Source organism: Platichthys flesus, chromosome 13 (assembly GCF_949316205.1).
Source record: "Platichthys flesus chromosome 13, fPlaFle2.1, whole genome shotgun sequence".
Taxonomy (NCBI): Eukaryota; Metazoa; Chordata; class Actinopteri; order Pleuronectiformes; family Pleuronectidae; genus Platichthys; species Platichthys flesus.
Genome location: NC_084957.1, coordinates 22,016,978 through 22,036,654, shown reverse-complemented (window position 1 = coordinate 22,036,654; position 19,677 = coordinate 22,016,978). Strand labels below are relative to the sequence as shown.

At 40.7% G+C, this 19,677-nt stretch overlaps 1 protein-coding gene across 2 annotated transcripts in view; it reads right to left on the bottom strand.

Moving 5' to 3' along the window:
- The window catches only part of kalrna (kalirin RhoGEF kinase a), a 123,386-nt gene extending 104,101 nt beyond the window's left edge, over positions 1 to 19,285 (bottom strand). For both annotated transcript variants that reach the window (XM_062402400.1, XM_062402399.1), the window contains exon 1: positions 19,046 to 19,285. In XM_062402400.1, coding sequence (XP_062258384.1) covers positions 19,046 to 19,112 — 67 coding nt within the window. In that variant the 5' untranslated portion in view covers positions 19,113 to 19,285. The remainder of the gene's footprint in view (positions 1 to 19,045) is intronic.
- Between the last annotated feature and the right edge of the window lie 392 nt (positions 19,286 to 19,677).

The following is a 19,677-nucleotide window of genomic DNA, read 5'->3' as shown; positions in this document are numbered from 1 at the left end:
AGAGATGCCAAATAAGCAGGCCAGAAACCAGAAGGCACTCAACAACATCAAAACTCTACCGCATTTCGGCAATGGTATTGCAGAATTGTATTAATTAATCCTTTACACAGAGTGTAAATTAAAGATGGACGACTCTCAAAAATTAAGCCAAAACCTCTCAATCACCATCTACTGGCTGGCTACAGTTGAGTCATAAACCAGGCCTCCTCCATGTTAGCGGAAGGGACTTGGACCAAACCAAAAAGCCAAAGTAACATTAAATACATTATAAAAATGTTTTCCGTCATTTTAATAGTTGTTATCACTCCGATGTTTTTTCAAGTTTTTTCTGATAAGTTTGGTTTTAATTAGGTATGTGATTAAATAAAAACATGTTTGATCGTCATGATTGACAGCCTAGACTGAATAATGATTGGCCGAGCATCTGTATCAGGACGGCTCAACATCATGATCATTTCCAAACAGACTCTGCCTGCAAATAAGGTTTTTGGCACAAGATGGCCTCGTTTGTATACGGGATATTTAAGCGTCATAAATCTTAGAGGAAAGGAGATGCATCCATCTTCATTAAGAGTTTATTAACAAAACAGATTTTTCAGTTACAGTTATCTTATCGCTGTGAGGGGCCTTTCCTACATTCCTTCTAGGTTATCAAAATTTAATTTGATGGAAGTCACATCTGGTTCCAATGAGTTTAGCCGACATTTGAAGGATTTGAGGAAAAGAGGTCAAGGTTATAAAGCTGCTAGTGTAAAACGGTCGTGAAACTTCTCTGGCTGATATTCTCATCCATTCGCAACACCTGCGACATTAAGTAAGAAAAATGTAGACGTATCAAACCACACACGAACACAGACTCGCTTATCCCGCAGAGAAACACACACAACCCTGATTAACCAAAGTGGACAGATGTCAAGAGGAAGCTGGAGGTGCCCTCTTGAAGGAAACACTGCGCTAAAGACGGAGGGGAACCAAATGTTAAAACATGGAACATGTGTTTCAGCTATCAGATGAAACTCTCGCCCGCTCTCCCTCTCTCTGGATCAGCTTTCAGTCTCCAGACAGCAGCTGTCTGTGCAGAGGAAAAACTTAGACGGAGTGGTCAGACATGGAATGTGTGTGTGCGTGTGCATGTGGATGTGTGTGTATGATGTGTGAAGAGGGTGGTGACAGTTAGATACACAGGCGCCGCATTCACTGCAACAATAATCATGTTTCTGATCTATAGCACAGGGATGATTTATTAGAATCTTTGATGAAACCAACTCAAAACCATAAATGAAACCATATTTGTGTGCCTTCCATTGTCTGTGTTCTCATGTTATTATTCAATTAATCTATGGATTATTTAACTGTCTGAGTATGTAGTTCCGTATTATTTATACATGTCTGTATATGTTATTTGTATGTTGTTCCATCAACCTGTCAGGGACTGCCGATGAAAACTAGGCTGTGTGGCGAAATCTGGATTATTCACATGTTGGACCTGCATACTAATTAATAAGCATTGCCCTTTTAAATAAATCAAGGTCCAACATCAGATATACAAATAGTTTTTGAAATGTATGAAAATGTTAAAAAAGGTTCCTGGATCTGCCCTTTTATCCAAAACCACTTTTAAATGTAATGGGTTCTTCCTTGGGTGATGCCCCACTCATCCCCAACATTTAATTGAAATCAGTTGAGTAGTTTTTGATTAATCCTACTGACAGATAGACAAACAAACACATTAAGTAAAATATCACTCAGTGGAGCTCATACTCACCGACAGTCTCCTTAAAGTAAATCAAGCCAAACCAAAGCAAAAACATATAAATTCCTGGATCTGCCACTTTGTCCAGATAAATGCAAAAATTTCACAAGTTGTTTCTTGACTCATTCACCATCTTTCCACTAGGTTTCGTGGAATCCTGCTCTGTGGTTTGTGCATCATCCCGCTAACACATAGACAAACAAATGGACAGGGGGTGGAAACAACACATCACTGTGAATGGAAGATTTAAACTTGTGCACTTTTGCATTTAAACAGCGTCTGTGATGTGCAGTGATATTACTGAGACTTTGTGGCAGCGTAAATATTTGAAGGCCTTGGATTTTGCAGCATGATCTAGGTCCAAACTAAACTTGGCCCCGAGAGCTGGTGATCATGACAGCAAAGTGAAAAAATTAATAATATCTGTCACAGAAAACCATGTTGATTCTTTAATCCATAGCAAAGGAAGGGAAGAGGATTTGGTGGAGGCTAACATGCCACAGCAGGAGGCAAAATGTGGAATATCTGATGTTCATGGTTGTGATCCAGAGACAATGGGCCAGTGACGGGTCTAATATGGCACAAGCTCACACACCTCTGTCAGCAGGAGGGACGAACACATGCTGCCTTACTTCTGTCATTAACAGGTTGTTTTTTCCGGTTCCCTCTGAATAATGAGCATCGTCGTTGGAAGAGGAACAGAGAGATTAAATTGTCAGATCATGGATGTAAAGCTCCCAAAGATCAGATGATAATTGCAGCCTGAACTCAGGAATATTAAGGATTAATGTTTCCACTCTGGTTCTCTTTGTTCTATTAATACTCCACAGTAAACCAGGTTCTGTTCGCTCAATTACAGCCTGACACAAATGTTCCTGTGTGTGTCTGTGTGTCTAGCCTCCTCTAGGAATGAACTTTAATAGTGCTTGGTTCAAGAAAAACGGATTAAAAAACAGCGCCAGGAGAAGTCAGAGAGAAACACTTTTCTAACAGAAGAGGGAAAAAAATGGAGGCGTTGAATCAAAGAAATGATTCCACAAAGAAACTGAAGAAAGAAAGACAAAGAAAGAGGGAGTAAGAGGAGGAGGAGGGTTTACAATCAGTCCCAGCTGCTTCATTCATTCTGTGTGCATGGAAACTATGAACAGAACTTTGAAAATGAATGAAATTCGGGATTTACACGCACACACCAACTGCAGCGCGCCTCTCCTGCAAAGAACTACTTGTGGTTGCACTGGAGTGTTTTCCGACACACACACTCACACACACAAACCCAGAGACTCAGGCCAAACCGCAGCAAAATTTATCTTCACATGCCCGAGAGGCTGGAAGCTTTAGGATGTAGTGAAGTTAAACTGAGGACAACAAGAAAAAACAGGGAATGTTCATGAGGCCCAAAAAGACACGGACGAATCAGTTGACTCGTTTGCAAACAGAGTCAGGTTCAGCCGGTGGATAAAGAACATCGACCTGTAAATCAGTCAGGTCATTGATCGGTTCCTTATTAATTTGAAATCTACGATTCAGATTTGGGAAGAGTCGTGCTGAGATCAGTGACCAGACATGACGAACACATGTGGTGTTGACGAACTTCAACACCACAGCACAAAATCGGTCTGTTCTGTCACTGTTTATACTCTTTGTTGTGTTTATGGACCAGAGCCACGTTTTTATATTAAAAGAAACTTTAAGCATAAAAAAACTAATTTTCCAATGTTCCTGTTTAGTGGCGGACAATCACATATAGCATGTATAGTTCGAGCTTGAACCTGGAACCAGAGACAAGGAGATTATTTTTCCATCTGCATTTGTTTGTCTATTAATTAGCAGGATTAAGCAAACGCGACTGAAAGGATTACTATGAAACTTGGTGGAAGGATGTGTTCTGGGTCAGGGAAGAACTAAAAAGTATTAGCTCTAATGTTCATCTGGGAATTTGGTCAATATCCAGTTATAACGGAGATTGGAAGTGGTCTAGTCTGACGTTAGATTGGGGGGGGGGGGGTCATGATGCTCCCTTCCTACATTTTTACATAAATTCATATATTTTACTGCTTTATTGTTACTACTAAAATATCTATCAAAGTAGATGGTCAGATGGTCGAATAGTGTCGGAAACCTCTTCCTCCAAAACATTCTAGCGTCAAACCTCAGGAGCGGGTTGCGGTCGACCGTTTCAGTTCCTTTCTCAAACTGTGTGCAGAACGTTTAAGTAACTTCATGAATGTTATTACCCATGTACAGCTCTGCCATGACTTTGAATTTGGATACTGAGTCATTGTCTTTATGATTCCCATTTAAGTAATCAAGGCTGTTGTGAACTCCTTTGAGTGACATTTTATTCTATTTCTGATGTTCCTCTTCATCTGAGAGGAACAGCTTCAGTTTTGTGAACCTGTCAGAGATTGATGGCCTCCTTAATAATAACAGCATTATGATTAACTGGAAACAGACCAACTCAGACTCCCCCTAAATCCAATGGATTAGTGAGACATGGGCGTTTCTAACTGAGCTTACAGTGAAGGCTGACATGTAGAGAAATTAGCTCATCGGTCTGACAGAGCTTCATGATAAGGAAACCTCTGCTCCTGAGGTGATGTTACTGCAGTCATAGTGTCTGGTTTTCATCTTGACCACTGTGAGTTCATAGCTATATCCAGGTTAGACAACAACAGTCTGCTTCCTGTTCATAACTGTGCTCATATCACCTATAAAATGTGATGTAGAGAGTTTGCTTAGAGCCAGACTCTGCATCCACTTGTCCATCTGTGCCACACATAGCTGTAGTGTGATTTCTTGTTGGGATCAACACGTCTAATTTATAGGTAAATAGGTGAAACAAATCTATATTCTAAAGGCAAGTCATTTCTATGGAGGACCATACATGACTTAAGTAAAAATAAATAAATGTATAAATAAATACAGAAATAAGAGTTTCTCTGGTCACATCTGCTCAGAGATCAGCGGCTTCATGATCAGAGCAGAGGCGGCAGGTGGTTTGTACCGAGCTGGAGTTTCTGTTTCCTCCTCCTCTCGGCTCGCTCCTTGTGCTCAGTAGAAAACGAGACGTGACGCTTACAGTCAGGACTACTGACACCTAAATCATCCGAATAAAAAATAACCTTAACTAACCCTGTGAACTTGAACTAGTTCATTTTAAGTGTGAACTGGCTCAACGCTGCAAACAGCTACTGGACACCAGCATTGAGAGGCAGACGTAGGGCTGGATCATTACACTCCTGTGACCAATCCTGCATGAGACTGCGGTTAGGCCCGCCTTTCTCATTAGCATAAGGACACTGCAAATGAAAAGGAAATGTATCAGGGAAAAAATAAATGTTAAAACATATTTAAGACATTTCTTTTGACATTTCTTTTGGTATTAACATATTTATTTATTTATTTCTGTATTAATTTATTTATTTCCTTTTTTATTTATTTATATATTTATTTATTTCTGTATTTATTTATACATTTATTTATTTTTACTTAAGTCATGTATGGTCCTCCATACATTTCTACCTTTATATATCAGTGTCAATTTTCTTGAGCCAACGTTCAGCACTGATTAACCTGCAAACTAGTCAGAAAAGAAATCCCTTCAAACTTTTACTAAGAACACATGCTTTCTCTAGACCTCGTTTACCTCATTTACCACACACACACACACACACACACACACACACACACACACACACACACACACACACACACACACACACACACACACACACACACACACACACACACACACACACACACACACACACACACACACACACACACACACACACACACACACACACACACACACACACACACACACACACACATACACACACACAGAGTAGTTTCCTTGTTTACCATTGGCGGGCAATAAAGTGTTTTACTGCTGTGTAGTACAGTACTGTGAGTATAGAGGCTAATTACTGACTGCAGTGAACTAATGAACAGCACCGGAGTTAAGCACATGAGGAGTGAGAAGTAAATCAGAGCAAACCAATCTGACAAACTGCCTGAAGTTCACATGTTGGTCACATGGCACCATGACGCATCTAGAGGCATGCGTGTACAAAATAAAGTGCTGCAATAGATGCACTGTATGAATGTGTGTGTGAAAGGGGGAATGGCTAACTGTACAGTAAAGCACTTTGAGTGGTCATCAAGACTAGAAAAGCACTATATAAATACAAAACCATTTACCAGATTTTAAACATCTGGAGGGCGAACTGCGTTTCTGTGTGCACGTTGTTTTCTTGACAAGATTGCACCATGTACCTCTCTGTCATGGACTGTGTATAGGCTCTGAAGATGCTGATAGTGCAAGGTGGGCATCGGAAGGTAAGAAAATATATCTACGCACCGAACTGAAAATGTCTTTCCCCAGAGATGACTTCTTCTTTGCTGCTCCAAAACATCTGTTGCACTGTACTGCCATCAGCAAGTGCTGTTTTTAGAGCAGCAAAGAACAGGTGATTTATGTCATTGCTAGCTATTGTGCCGGCAGCTTTCTCACTGGAAAGTCACACAAGTAAAACAGCAACGTGGGCCGTATCCAGAAATTCAGTTTCAATGTAAGCAATTCACACCAAAATGCAAAATCTAGGCATTAAAGTCGTTTTGGTCAAATGTCACGATTGACTGTTGAAACTGATTTGTGATTGGTCAAGCCTTTTTATTGATGGGACCTTGATATCCCGACTCCACACTATGCTACTGTGAAGAATCTGGCTCCAAATGTCGACAAGAGTTCAAGATGTCAGAGTTTGTTTCTGTAATGTTAAAGGGGACATATTATGAAAATTCCACTTTTGTAGAGCTTCTACATGTTAATTTGGGTATGCAGCGAGTTAACGCACGGCAAAAGCGACGGGGGGAGCGGCAGTGACACGGTGTGATCCGGGCTGTCCGAGGCGGCAGCGTTAGCTGATCCCAACCGCTATGTCATCGCATCAGCAGATCTGCCGCTGCTTCGGACGTCCCCGCATCGCACCATGAGAGGGGGGCAGGGGCACTCAAAACAGGTCAATCTGAGGAGGGCTGTTTTGGACAGGGTAAAAAGGTGCTGTTTTAAATTATCCTTGTGGTATTTTGACCAAAGTATGTTACAGACATTCCATTAAGACCCCAAGGAACCATATCAACTTGTGGTAAAATGGGCATATGATGAGTCCTTTAAGGTTTCATTTCTGGATAATGTTTAGGAGGTGGAGACGTGTCGTTCATCTTTATTTACAGTTTATTATCTCAATTTCCTATTTCTTCTCAAAAGTAACGTAGGGCAGGGTTGCAACAAGCAATTTGTAAATCAATTCCAACAAGCATCATAATTGAACAGAAGCTTTTTATTGCCCGACAGATGTACGACTAGAATCCAGATGGTTACAATAAAAACCAGAGAAAAGCAGCAAAGCTAAGAGAAACTGGAAACTAGAATGACTGAAATGGTTGATCAATGCACCGATCTTTAAATTTTCTCTACATATACCATCGATTAACTGAAAATTGCTTCAGCAGTCAAAACAAAAACGAGGAGTGTAAAATCAGAGGAGGTTCTGTTTTAAAAGGAGCAAGACAAAAGGAATCAATAACAGATGAAGAGAGAGCTGCAGGTCTGACTGAGTCGCTCTCAGGACGCTTATCTGCTCTCTGACAGCTCAGCCCGGGGAGACACACACACACACACACACACACACACACACACACACACACACACACACACACACACACACACACACACACACACACACACACACACACACACACACACACACACACACACACACACACACACACACACACACACACACACACACACACACACACACACACACACACACCCTTAAACGAGGGTTGGTGAGTAATTACTCCCGGCCAAACATACTTCTCCTCTGAAAGGAAACCCAGCTAAGTGTGTGTGTGTATATGTGTGTCGACATTCAGGCTGCGATTGCTCAAGCTAGGGCCGCAGGGAGCAGCACAGAAAAACCTATTCTGATTGGATGACTGAACCATCACCTAGAATAAAGCCTGTCCAGGGATCCAGGAGAAAGATGCAGTTTCTTTATTTAATATATTTATATAATTTGTGAGAGTTATTTCAAATTCAAACGTGGGGCAGTAAGGGCCCCTCAGAGTCCTCACCGGGTTCAGTCACATGAGGAAACACAAGAATTCTACAGCAGCCACTCTGTCATTGGGGTATAAGCCTATAAATAGCTGCCAAACATCCCCTGTAGAGCTCTTTAACAGTGGAGGCAGTGGGGTGGAGACAAAGAGCCAAACAGAAAAAGTAATTTAAAGTGTTTCTTTCAGTGTGTTATAAAGGTATAAAAGTGTGTTTTTGGAGAATGTATAAGTTCTGCAAAGTTAAAAGGCTCCTCTTACGAACCTTGCACCATTTCAAGCAAACTTTTCATTCACCATGGAAATTGGAATATGGATTTGAGATTGAAAATTCATGACATTTTAACTTATACATGGCAAACATTCTTTCAGGGTTAAATCTACTTCAGTTAATTTTACTGGAGATTTACTCTTGTTTTTCTATTTACCTTATTATATCTGCTATGTACTTAATACAGTCAACGTTGTTGTTTTTCTTCTGTGATTTGAGGGTCTGAGGCAGAGAGGGCATTTTTTGTTATAAAAATAAAACAAACTAAATTAATTTGTACAAATACATTTATAGAATTGAAGGCAGATTTTAACAGATCGGTGCTGACTGTCAATCAGAATAAAAGCTTCCTGTCTATCTTACACACACACACACACTCACAGAAAAATACACACACACACACACACACACACACACACAGCAGCTAATGACATCAAGGTCTATTAGCTAGCAGCACTAAGTAGCCAGCAACACTCACACTCACGAACATGTCTGTAAAATGTCTTTGTGATCGATTATAGTCAAAACGGATGCTGATTACATACACACACACACACACACACCATATGGCTGCAGCTGTCCCAAGACTAGAAAGCTTTTAAGGAGGGAATAGACAAAAGGAGGAGGAGGAGAGGAAATCCTTTCTTTGTATTTATCTATTTAACAATCTTTCTCTGTCTCTCTGTCTGTCGCAGTCCTCTAGCTCTCTCTCTCGCTTGTCCCCTGGTGGGTAATAGGGGATAATCCACTTAAGCTGTTTCTCTCTCCCTCTCTCTCTCTCTGTTTTTGTCTGTCCCCCCAACATCCCCCCACACACACACAATCACACACACACACACACACACATCAGTCTTCACACCCATCTGCCACTGTTCTTGGCACTGGGTGTGTGAGTTGAAGACAAAGACAGAGATGGATGAAGGGAAGGAGGGAATCCCAGCCTCTCCTCAGCAGCCGCATCTTATTGTTCCTGATGACAGTACACACACAAACACACAAACACACACACACACACACACACACACACACACACACACACACACACACACACACACACACACACACACACACACACACACACACACACACACACACACACACACACACACACACACACACACACACACACACACACACACACACACACCCTCTTAAATAATGAATGTGTTGCTCCACCCTCTGAGTTTCCTCACCATGACTAAGGACTGAGGCCTCATTTAAAGGAACAGTACTTTGGATGTAATTCTTATTGTAAATCAAACTGATTGGATCACACGGGTCAGTAGACATAGGATCAAATGTGTGTCATCTTCAAACTCTGCCTCCATTTCTATTGAAGAAACACACCTGTAAAGCTCCGTCAATGCATCTTGCTCGACAAAGTCCGTCCACCGACAAATACACTGACAATAAACACCTGCAAAAATATTCAAAGTGATCTCCGTGCTAGTTCCTACACCATATTTTGTCATGCACGCGCACTCACAAGATGAAAGTCATACTCGCCAGTCTGCCCTGACACTAAGACAAGTTGAGCACTGGTTCTATTTTGTTCAGTTTAACTAAGCTACGGAACAAAAACTTCCATTAAGGTCCAAAAGACAAACACATAAATGAGCTACAGCTTCACATGGGTGACACACATACAACCATCGCACTGCCATAAATAGTCCCATACGCATAAAATATGTGGCCGAATAACAACAAATACACAATTTCCTTCTGTTTGATAAAACCCACCGTGTGCAGCTGTTACAGGAAATTACTTACTTTTGTTATAAAGTAAATATTTGTGACATGAAATCAATATTCTTATCATCTACAGTGGATCAAATGACAACATGAAGATGTGATGAGCATACAGAGAGTTATCGTCTGAATCTGCAGCTCCTCTCGGCTTTAAAAAACGTCATAGTGAGTTTCAGCTCATTGTTTTTCTGAACGACCCACAACTTCATTGTTCTGATTCACTCTGCAAGTATAATTCTGGCCACAGCAGGCGGTTGTTGCTCATCGTAATAGCTCTAAAGAGGCTCTGTACACACTGGTACGTGGATTTGGAGGCTTTAACGGAGTTGGTTGAGACCAAAAACAGAGCTAAATGAGAAGGAATATTGGACTTAGCATGAAATCAGGTGGCAATATGTCACAAGTATTCATATATCCAGTGTGTAACATGCAATGTGACTTGGGACGCTAATTTATGTCCGAACAAATACGAGCCAGACAAAAAAAAACACTTCAAACCCACAGTGACCCTAAAATGTTCCCTGATTACATGCACATGCAGAGTAAAAAATAAGTTTGATCAAAACTGAACTTGAATATCATTCAAAACATTTTGCAGGAACCAATAAGGTAGCCACACTCTCGTATGTGAACGGTCATATAATACACATTTTCAGGTGTGTTATGATGAACGAATATAAATTCTGATACAGAGCTAAACCATTCATTTCTGTTTTAAAGCTTTAAAACTACACTAATGCGACAATCAATAATATTGAATTCCAGCTCAGAGCGACTACATTGGATGTAGCCTGTGTTGCACCAGCTGCATTAACAGTTAACTGACAGATCATACAAATCGGAGGATTAGCTCTGCACCAAAGCTGCTTTGGGAAATTACATTTTAATAACATGTTATTCCAACATTGCGCCGGAACGCCCCTGCTGTGCACTGCATGCATAACACAACGGTATAATGTCGACTCCATGGGAAAGGAACAGTGTAGAAAATATTAACATTTTAGGAGAATCCTATTGTTTAGATGAAGATCTTGCATAAAGATTTGTGTGGCTCTGAGTTGACTCAAGTTATGTCAACTGCATCAGCACCTTATGCAACATCCTGACTTCCAGTAAATGTGTTTCAGGGGCTTAAGTGTTTTCTCTTTCCCCTTTAACACAAACTTTGGGCATTTAATTCCACAACTATCTATAAAGCACTTTATAGTTAAAGAACCCTGAAAAAAAACACAATTTAAGCTTCTACATGCAAAGTCAGTCGTCTCCTGAAAATAAGTCTAATAATATGTTAATGTGAATTCATGGCAGCTTATGATCATAGGAGTCAGTGTAAGTGCTAGTAATACTTGTGGATTAGCATGAGACCAGGCTGTTTTAGTGACAGTGATCTCATTAAGCTTCACTTAAACAACAGCCTTTATCATTAGCCTTAATCCCTCTGCATAAACTGGATAATTGATTGTAATGACGCCTCAGCTCAGACAAACTGCAGCTTGAGAATGTTGAATGAGAAATATTAAAGAAAACAACAAACATCATAAATATAATTCAACCAAATTCTCTGCCGGTCCCTCTCTCCCTCTCTGTCTGAGTTTGAGCGCTTACGTTGCAGGTTAATCTGGCTCTAAAACGGGAGGAAGCAGTGTATGTGTGTGTGTGTGTGTGTGTGTGTGTATGTGTGTGTGTGTGTGTGTGTGTGTGTGTGTGTGTGTGTGTGTGTGTGTGTGTGTGTGTGTGTGTGTGTGTGTGTGTGTGTGTGTGTGTGTGTGAATGGATTACTGGTCATTCATCCATGTAATATCTCTACTCACAAACCATTCAAACACACAGACACACACACTGTAGACTTTCCATTTTTATCCAAAGACCAGCAGAGTCTGTCTAATTCTCACACACACATGCATGCACCCACCCACACAATATCTGCCATGTCAACCAGAGGAATTAAATCTTGTAATTATTTCCTATATTGAAAGAAACTAGTGCCAGCAGACATGAGGTGCAGACTGTAAGTTTCTCCTCTGGGTGAGATGAGGTCTCCCTCTCAGACTTTTATCCTCGGGTCCGATGATGGTTGTTTTCAGGGTGAAATGAGGTCTTTCCAGAGAGAAACAAGATCTCCTCTTAAGGTGAAATAAAATCTGACTTGGTATGCTTCAAATGAAACCGGTCTTAAGGTGCCTTCAGGCAGCAGTACAACAATGATTGTGCAAGTTTATTATGTGTCACAGTATGCCACAGGATGGGTTGATTAAAATCCTGGTTGCACTTTAATGTACTGTGTTTATATAGCAATTTTATAACCATTACAAAAATATGCATTAACATGCGACACGTATACAATGCAACTCAATCACACTCGTCCACAGACCATTTCCTGTTTGATGGTCAGCTTTTGTGAGCTTTTCGCTTAAGATGCGATCCAGGACGACTGTTTAGGATTGACTTGTTTAACCCATCTATTGTCTCTAATCTCTATTGTGTGAATATGAGGAATCTGTAGTGGAGGGACATGGTTTTGAGCAGGTTTTCGTTGCTATTAGCTTTATAGACTTTTCTGCATTAATTCATCCTTGACCAAAAAAAACTAAAAAATATGCCAGTCTGTGTGGAGAAACATTTTACTGATGTGATAAAAGAAACTGAGATACCAGATATATACTGTCTTCGTCAGAAGCCCCCAAATTATTGGCCATTTCCCGCAAAGGCTAGTTCGTTGTCAGACCTTAGCCGATGGGCTTCAAGAACAGTTATCATTTGATGGTTGTTGGGGCAATGAATCCAATCCTAGCAATGCTCACATTCCCCTGCATGAAATCTCGGTTTTATCCATGCCCCAATGTTAATGATGCTTTATCTTCTATTTCACTCCAAATCGATCAAAATTACTAAATGAACACCAGCTGTATTGAAGAAGACTTGAAACTAGAGATTAGGACGTAAACTCTTTAGGAAAATGTTTTCTTACATTATAAATACAAGAGAGAAGAAGAGTAATTATTTCATAGACTTCGATAGTAAACTGACTTTATGACAAACCCAGTGGAGCCTCTCCTGGTCAATGTAGAAAATAGAGGTTTCAGGCACTTCACTTTCCAGAGTCTGTGTTAATTTTTATAAACAGTTCATGGTTGAAACCTCGAACCTTCTTGCTTTTGGACGACAGTTCAAACCAGTCAACTCATGTATCAGACAGCACAAAACCCCACACTGTAACGTGGGGTCTACTACAGATAATCTGGTCTGGTCCTGCAGCTTTTTATGTGCATTGATACCGGCCTGATTAGGCAAAACCAGACATAACTGATGCTCATTAAACACAGCTTCTTTATCATTATAAAGCTCATTGTTTAACGAATCAGCGGGAAACCATATTACCATAGCTACAGACGTTTGTGGCTTACGTCAGATGAGGAAATAAAATCTAATTACCTGTTCCTGCAGACAGCGGGAGGCCACCTCACTCCTCACTGCTGGAATATGAAAGGTACACGCTGGGATTCAATCCCACTTGAACAGGCAGCTTTTAATGTCAAACAAGCCAACAGGATAAAACGATGTATTAACCTTGTGTTTCACCGGAGAAGTTGGGTCTTTGTAATTGTCTTTTATCTAGAAGATTTAATGTGAACCAGCGTTTAGAAAGATTCTGCTTTTAGCACGTTCAGGAGGCCGCTTAGTGTGAGGGTAGCCTTAATCTCCCAGCATGCCCTGGGTGAGGAGCTGCTGTGCTTCACCTGTTTCCAACACATCTCAGACCAGAATGAAGCTTCCTCTGTTATAAGCTGGTGTCAGTCACCTGGTAAACTCTCGGACCCCTGATTGCATGTGTGTAGGTATGAATGCCTGCGTGTCACTTCCTGTTTCCCCTCTGATAATTTGGGATCCTATTTATAAACGGGATGATTAGCATAACATTGAGCCGCTTCCACTTTCCTGCGAGGTTATGTGTTTGAGTGTGTGCTTTCAGACTCAAGCCCGGCACATGATGAGCACTTGAACTGTTGAACGTTTATTCATTTATTCATCAATCTGCTCGTTGTCAATCACTCTTCTGTTCCTCTTTTTTTAATCCACGGATTCTTGCTGCATACTTTCTATTTAATATTTTATTTCCAATCAATTCCTATAGATACAACATTTAAATAGATCAACTTCACTTTTCATTTTAAAGTGCCTCAGCAGCATGCATTGAAAGGAAACACAAATAACTGACTAAATAAAAAGGAGAAAGAGAAGTAGAATACATTTGAGTGGAGCTTTTATGTAGAAATGTCTACAAGGATAGAACAGTTTTAAAATTAGGCAGTTTTTCTGTTAAAGCTGGGGCAAACATTTTGAATGATGAGCTGAATATACTGTAGTTCTGATTTGGGTATAATGTCTAATTAAGTGAAGTTTGTGGCGCTGATAAATCCTAAATCTTACCCTAATTTTAAAACTTTTACTTTTAGGATCAGTAGATTGAACAGTTTAAAGATAAAATACTGTGTTGAATGACTTAATTATCCAATTGATCAGATTTCAGTGCAGAAACAGAGCTCAGCTCAGAAACTGATGCTCTGTTTCCTCCTGCTCTCTCAGAGCTTACAGTCCTCACTACACATTCAGCATTTCATCCAGATTGAGCTCTATTCATTTGTCTTTTCTGTAGAAAATGCAGCATAAACTAGCTGGTCAAGTGTTGTTGTAATGCATTCAGGCACTTACCATGGCTTAACAATCATCCACTGTGCTTTTCTGGCTAAAAATAAATCAGTGTATTTATGTATGTATGAGATTATCGGGGTCCGACTCGTTCACAACAGGAAAGTGTCCTGAACATCCAGGTGAGGGGGGAATTCTACAAGCATTTGGACGTCTCCACAAATTCAATGAAAGTCTTGCATCTGTTGTTTTGTTATTGTATCTACATAAAGTCAATTTAGTCACAAAGGAAGTAAAGAGCAAACAAGCTGAATCTTTGATGGGACTGGATCTACCACATATTTGATGAAACGCTTGCAGAAGCAACATGGTTGATAAAGTTTACAAGGAAAATGAAATGATACCAGATGATAAAAGTTGTGCTGCACAAGCATGGGTTTCTTATCTCACTCCACAGCCTGACAGCCTCCTGGACAGACTGAATACGGAGGAGATGTTACACATGGTCAGTAAGAGAAGCAGAGTAAGGTCGACTTCATTTTCTGAGACAATATCAGAAACATGCAACTTCATTTAGGATTTGCTAATTAACAGATCGGTATCACTACTGAAAATGAAATGAGGAGGTGGGACCTAGTTGGCTCCAATTTCCCCTGTAGTCAAGTCAAAGAGTCGCTCAGCTCTTCAAACACACTCATGCATTTAAATGTGTTCACAGGCTCTAAGTTAGTTTTTTATGTTGACAAAAATAATTAAATTTCACTTGTGTGTGTGGCTCATTCCTCCTCCTACTAACAGAAAAAATATGAAGCAAACAAAACTAACACGAAAATGTAATTCAAAGCATCACACTGTGTGCTGCAGTCCATGCTGCGAGGCCTAATCATCTACATACAGAATCAAAGACGCAGCTGTAGTTTTTCCAATTTGCAAAGGAGAATAAACTGTTGGACATCTGGTTTTACATTAGATATGACATAAAACGCAATAATAAACCCTCCAGTTAATTTTCTGTACTGCAGACAACAAGAAAACACACTTTGTGAAAAAGACCATACATACCTCCACCATGGCACAACAGTCTCTTAAATCCAAAAAAAAGCTGCACACTCTCATAGATCAGCTCTCTTAATAATTTTTTCATGTTGATATCTGTATAATTTTTCCGAACTAAAAAAATGAGTTCTTCCCTGATCAATATCCCACCATTCCACCAAATTTCATAGTTATCCATCCAGCAGTTTTTGCGTAATCCTGCTATAAGACAAACAAACGCAGACGAAAACATTGTGTAAACATTCAACCATTAATCTGAACAACTCTAACAAGATCTGAGCCTGTGGTACTTACAACGATGCATTTAAGTACTAAACCCGTACATGAAAACATAATGTTTAATGTGAGTCTAGCTTGATAACCTCTAACTTCAATTCTCTCTGCGTCTCCACTTCACTCGTACATTTGTTTAACCTCTGACCAGATTTCTATGAATCAGATTGTATTTTTCGGTGCTGTGACTCATGATGAGTCAAACTGAGGATTTCCACGTCCACCTGCTGGAAATGTTCCAGCTGACAGTCATGGAATTTCATGGAAGAGAGGCAGAGGAGAGGATCACACATGGAGCTGTGTGTTACTGTAGACAACACACACAGCGTCTCACAGAGAGAGTGTTAAGTGTGTGTTTGATTTAATAAACTGCCTTGGCTTGGATTGTTCATAATAACGTTATGGGACTGAATTACAATGACACACACAGGAGGAGGGGAGCGAGGCAGATTTCAGGGTGTGTCCCCCTCCAGCAAGTCTATTTAACATGTGTACTTATGTAATCCCTTTTCTAAACTGATAAAAAAACATGTATTGTTATGATTTTCACACACTATATCTCTCTCTCTTTCACACAAAGAAGGTAAATCCCAGTTTTAGACTTATTTCTATTACTGAACCTAATTAGCCACAAGTATCAACACATACATACACACAATACAGCAAACACATGAAATCTTTTTTACTGCATTATTTTCGTTAGATATGATGAGACACTAAAGTATTTTTCACGAATGAAAGTCTGACCCAGTTCTCGTGTGATTGTTCCATTGTTCCCATTTGATCTGGTTAGTTTTGGTTTCACATTATAATTTATGGAGCAACCTAAAGATCGGTGAATAAACCACGTGTCCAGTACCATGTCGTCAGCTGGGCAGATTTTTAGCTTTCACTGTAATATCAATATAGTTTTTCTACAGGCAAAATGAACGTCCCAATCATCCAAACATCATATCGTCTGAGGTGATCACTGCAGCCATCCTGCAGCTGCTTCCTCCTCATCTAGTGTTTGATATTGTCTCAATTTTCTGTGACTGGCCTGAAGGCACGAACGATCCAGATATGTTTTTTCACAATGAAAACAAACTGAACTATCTGGACCCAGACCTCCACCTTTGTTCGGACAAATTTTTATCCGTTGATCCGAGGCACCTTTCCTTATCAGGATTAGGGTTAAGGTTAGGAGAACATTATGGGGGATTATAAGGAAAGTGCAATTCCTTATTTAGTCCCCCCATCGGTCCAAAATGGTCAAGGGAATCAATTTACAATGATACATGACAAAGACAAACGGCAAGTCCTCACATTAAAGCAGCTGGAGCCAGATAAGTATTGATCCTTTTGTATTTATCAAAGAATCAGCCAGTAAATGTAATAGATACATGAATAGGCAGTTGACTCACATCAGCAGGTGTAAAAACACCAAACATGGTCTGATTTCAGCTTCTACTAAAGGGATGAGCTGCTGCAGTTTGGTTTCCCATCATGTCACTGATTTCAGACCAAACTGCAGTCCATCTGGAAACGACGAGAAGTCAAATATTTATCGAGTTATTCAATGAATCAGTGATGACGAGAATTTGCTAGCTGCAAAGCCAAGTATCGCATTCGAGCCAAGAATCTCTACGAACAGATTCTGTATGTGAATGGGCAGAATCTGTAGGTGAGGGTTTACCGAAATGCATTAGCTCTTGTATTTCCAGCCAAAATGCCGAAAACATAACGTTAATGGATTGTAAACCCACTAGTAAAAAATCTGCTCGTTGAGGCTGTCCCTCAACTCCAACTCCATTCTCACACTGTTCTCCAAACAGTGTACGAAAAATGGAAGACAGACTCCAGATATCTGCTGTCTATACCAGAAGAACCAAAATATTGGCCACTAACCCGAGATACGAATTCGGCGTCAGACATTAGCTGATGGGCTCAGAGATTGAGCCATTATGCTCTAGTAGAAGTTCCGGACAGATGATGCTTTTCTGTTTCCTATCATGTGATTGATTTTCAGACCAAACTCTTTGAAAACGTCAGTTTGGATATCGATGGACAAAATCAATGACTCAACGATGAAGACAATATGCTAGTTGCAAACCCCAGTTTAATCTCTATAACCAGAGCCTTGTGGTTTCGCTAGTTGTGAAAACATCTGGTCATAGATGTCGTTTCGCATCCCCACATCGTTCTGGCATCCCACGTTTCTAGATTGACCAATCACGTTTGAGCAGGTTTTGGTTGTCCGCAGGTTAACAGTGCATGTGGAGAGCAAAAGAGGCGAAACACATTGAAACTATCGGCCTTTTAAGCCGAAATGATGTCCAAACCTAAAGGACACCTGATAACTTGCTTAAAAGATCTGGTCGTCGATGTCTTCCCCCAACTTCCCCATCTCTCGTATCTCATGTCGTTATCCGGGCGGGGAACAGTGTAAGAACAGTGAAGACAAGAAGTGTCTTGGCCCGGATATCAGCATCATCTAAACTGAGAGCTCCGGAATATTGGCCCCAGAGACTAATTCGCCATCAGGCAGTAGCCAATAGGCTCTGAGAATGAGCCATTATGCTCTGGTAGAAGTGTCAGACACACTCTTGTTACCAAAACACACACACAAACACACACACTATATCCATTATCACACCCTGCACACAACTGCACAGACACTTTGTCTCACCTCAGGACCATTTAGATCAGTTTAGTCACAACCATCTGTCCTTTTTATTCTAAATGCATCAGTAAAAGACACGGACACACACTGACAAACACACACTGACAAACACCCTGGTTATCGAACCTCTGATTCATGCCTGGACGACACAAATCGTCCTTTAGCAGCATATTGAACAGACATCTTAAGCTTTTCTACAGCTGATCTTCTGTGATTCCTCTTTAATTCCTTATCTTTCCTTTGTGGAGACCGTCAGTACAACACACACACGCACACACACACACACACATACACACACACGTAGAACCTTCCTGCAGCAGCACACATAGCAGGATTTCACGTCATTTTCCGCTGGATTTTGACGCTCATCTTGTGCTGGCTCCTCTGCAGCGGCTCTCATGTGCTGCCGGTGACATTCAGCTGACTTGGTGTGATGCTGTTGTTGTCTGTCTGTGTCTGTGTGGCTGTGGGCGTCTGTGTGTGTCTGTGCAGCAGCTCCTGGTTCTACCTGGTTTGTAGAAGGCATCAGTGTCGGGGTCGCTGGGCGCCTCCTCGGCCGCTTCTGCCGGGTTCATACCGGAATCAATACAATCCAGCGACAAAGGAGCGGACAGAAAATGAATAGGAGAAGAATCCCTGTCGTCTCTGAGTGCTCACATGTTCTCACTTCACCTCCCTCTCGCTCCCTCCATCCATCCCCTCTTTCTTTCTCTCTTTCTCTCTCGGTTGTTTGCTGGTTCACTGCTGGCGTCGTCTCCCTCTATTGTTCCCGGTCCAGCCTCTCTGCCTCCCTCTCCCCGTACCTCCCCTCTCTCTCTCTCTCTCTCTCTCTCTCTCTCTCTCTCTCTCTCTCTCTCTCTCTCTCCCTCTCCCACCGTACCTCCCCTCCCTCCCCTCTTTCTCTATCTCTCGCTCTCGCTCTCTCTCTGTCTGTTTATGTCGCTCTAAATTGTGTCCTTTAATATCTATAAATTACTGTCAAATTCTATTTCTTCTTTTTCTCCAACTTCTTTTTCTGCTTTTTCGTTTTCTAAATCATTATTATTATTAGTATTATTATCGTTGCTGTTATGATTGTTGTTGTTATTATTACTTATTATTATTATTAGTGGTGGTAAGAGGTTTGTCATTATTATGTTG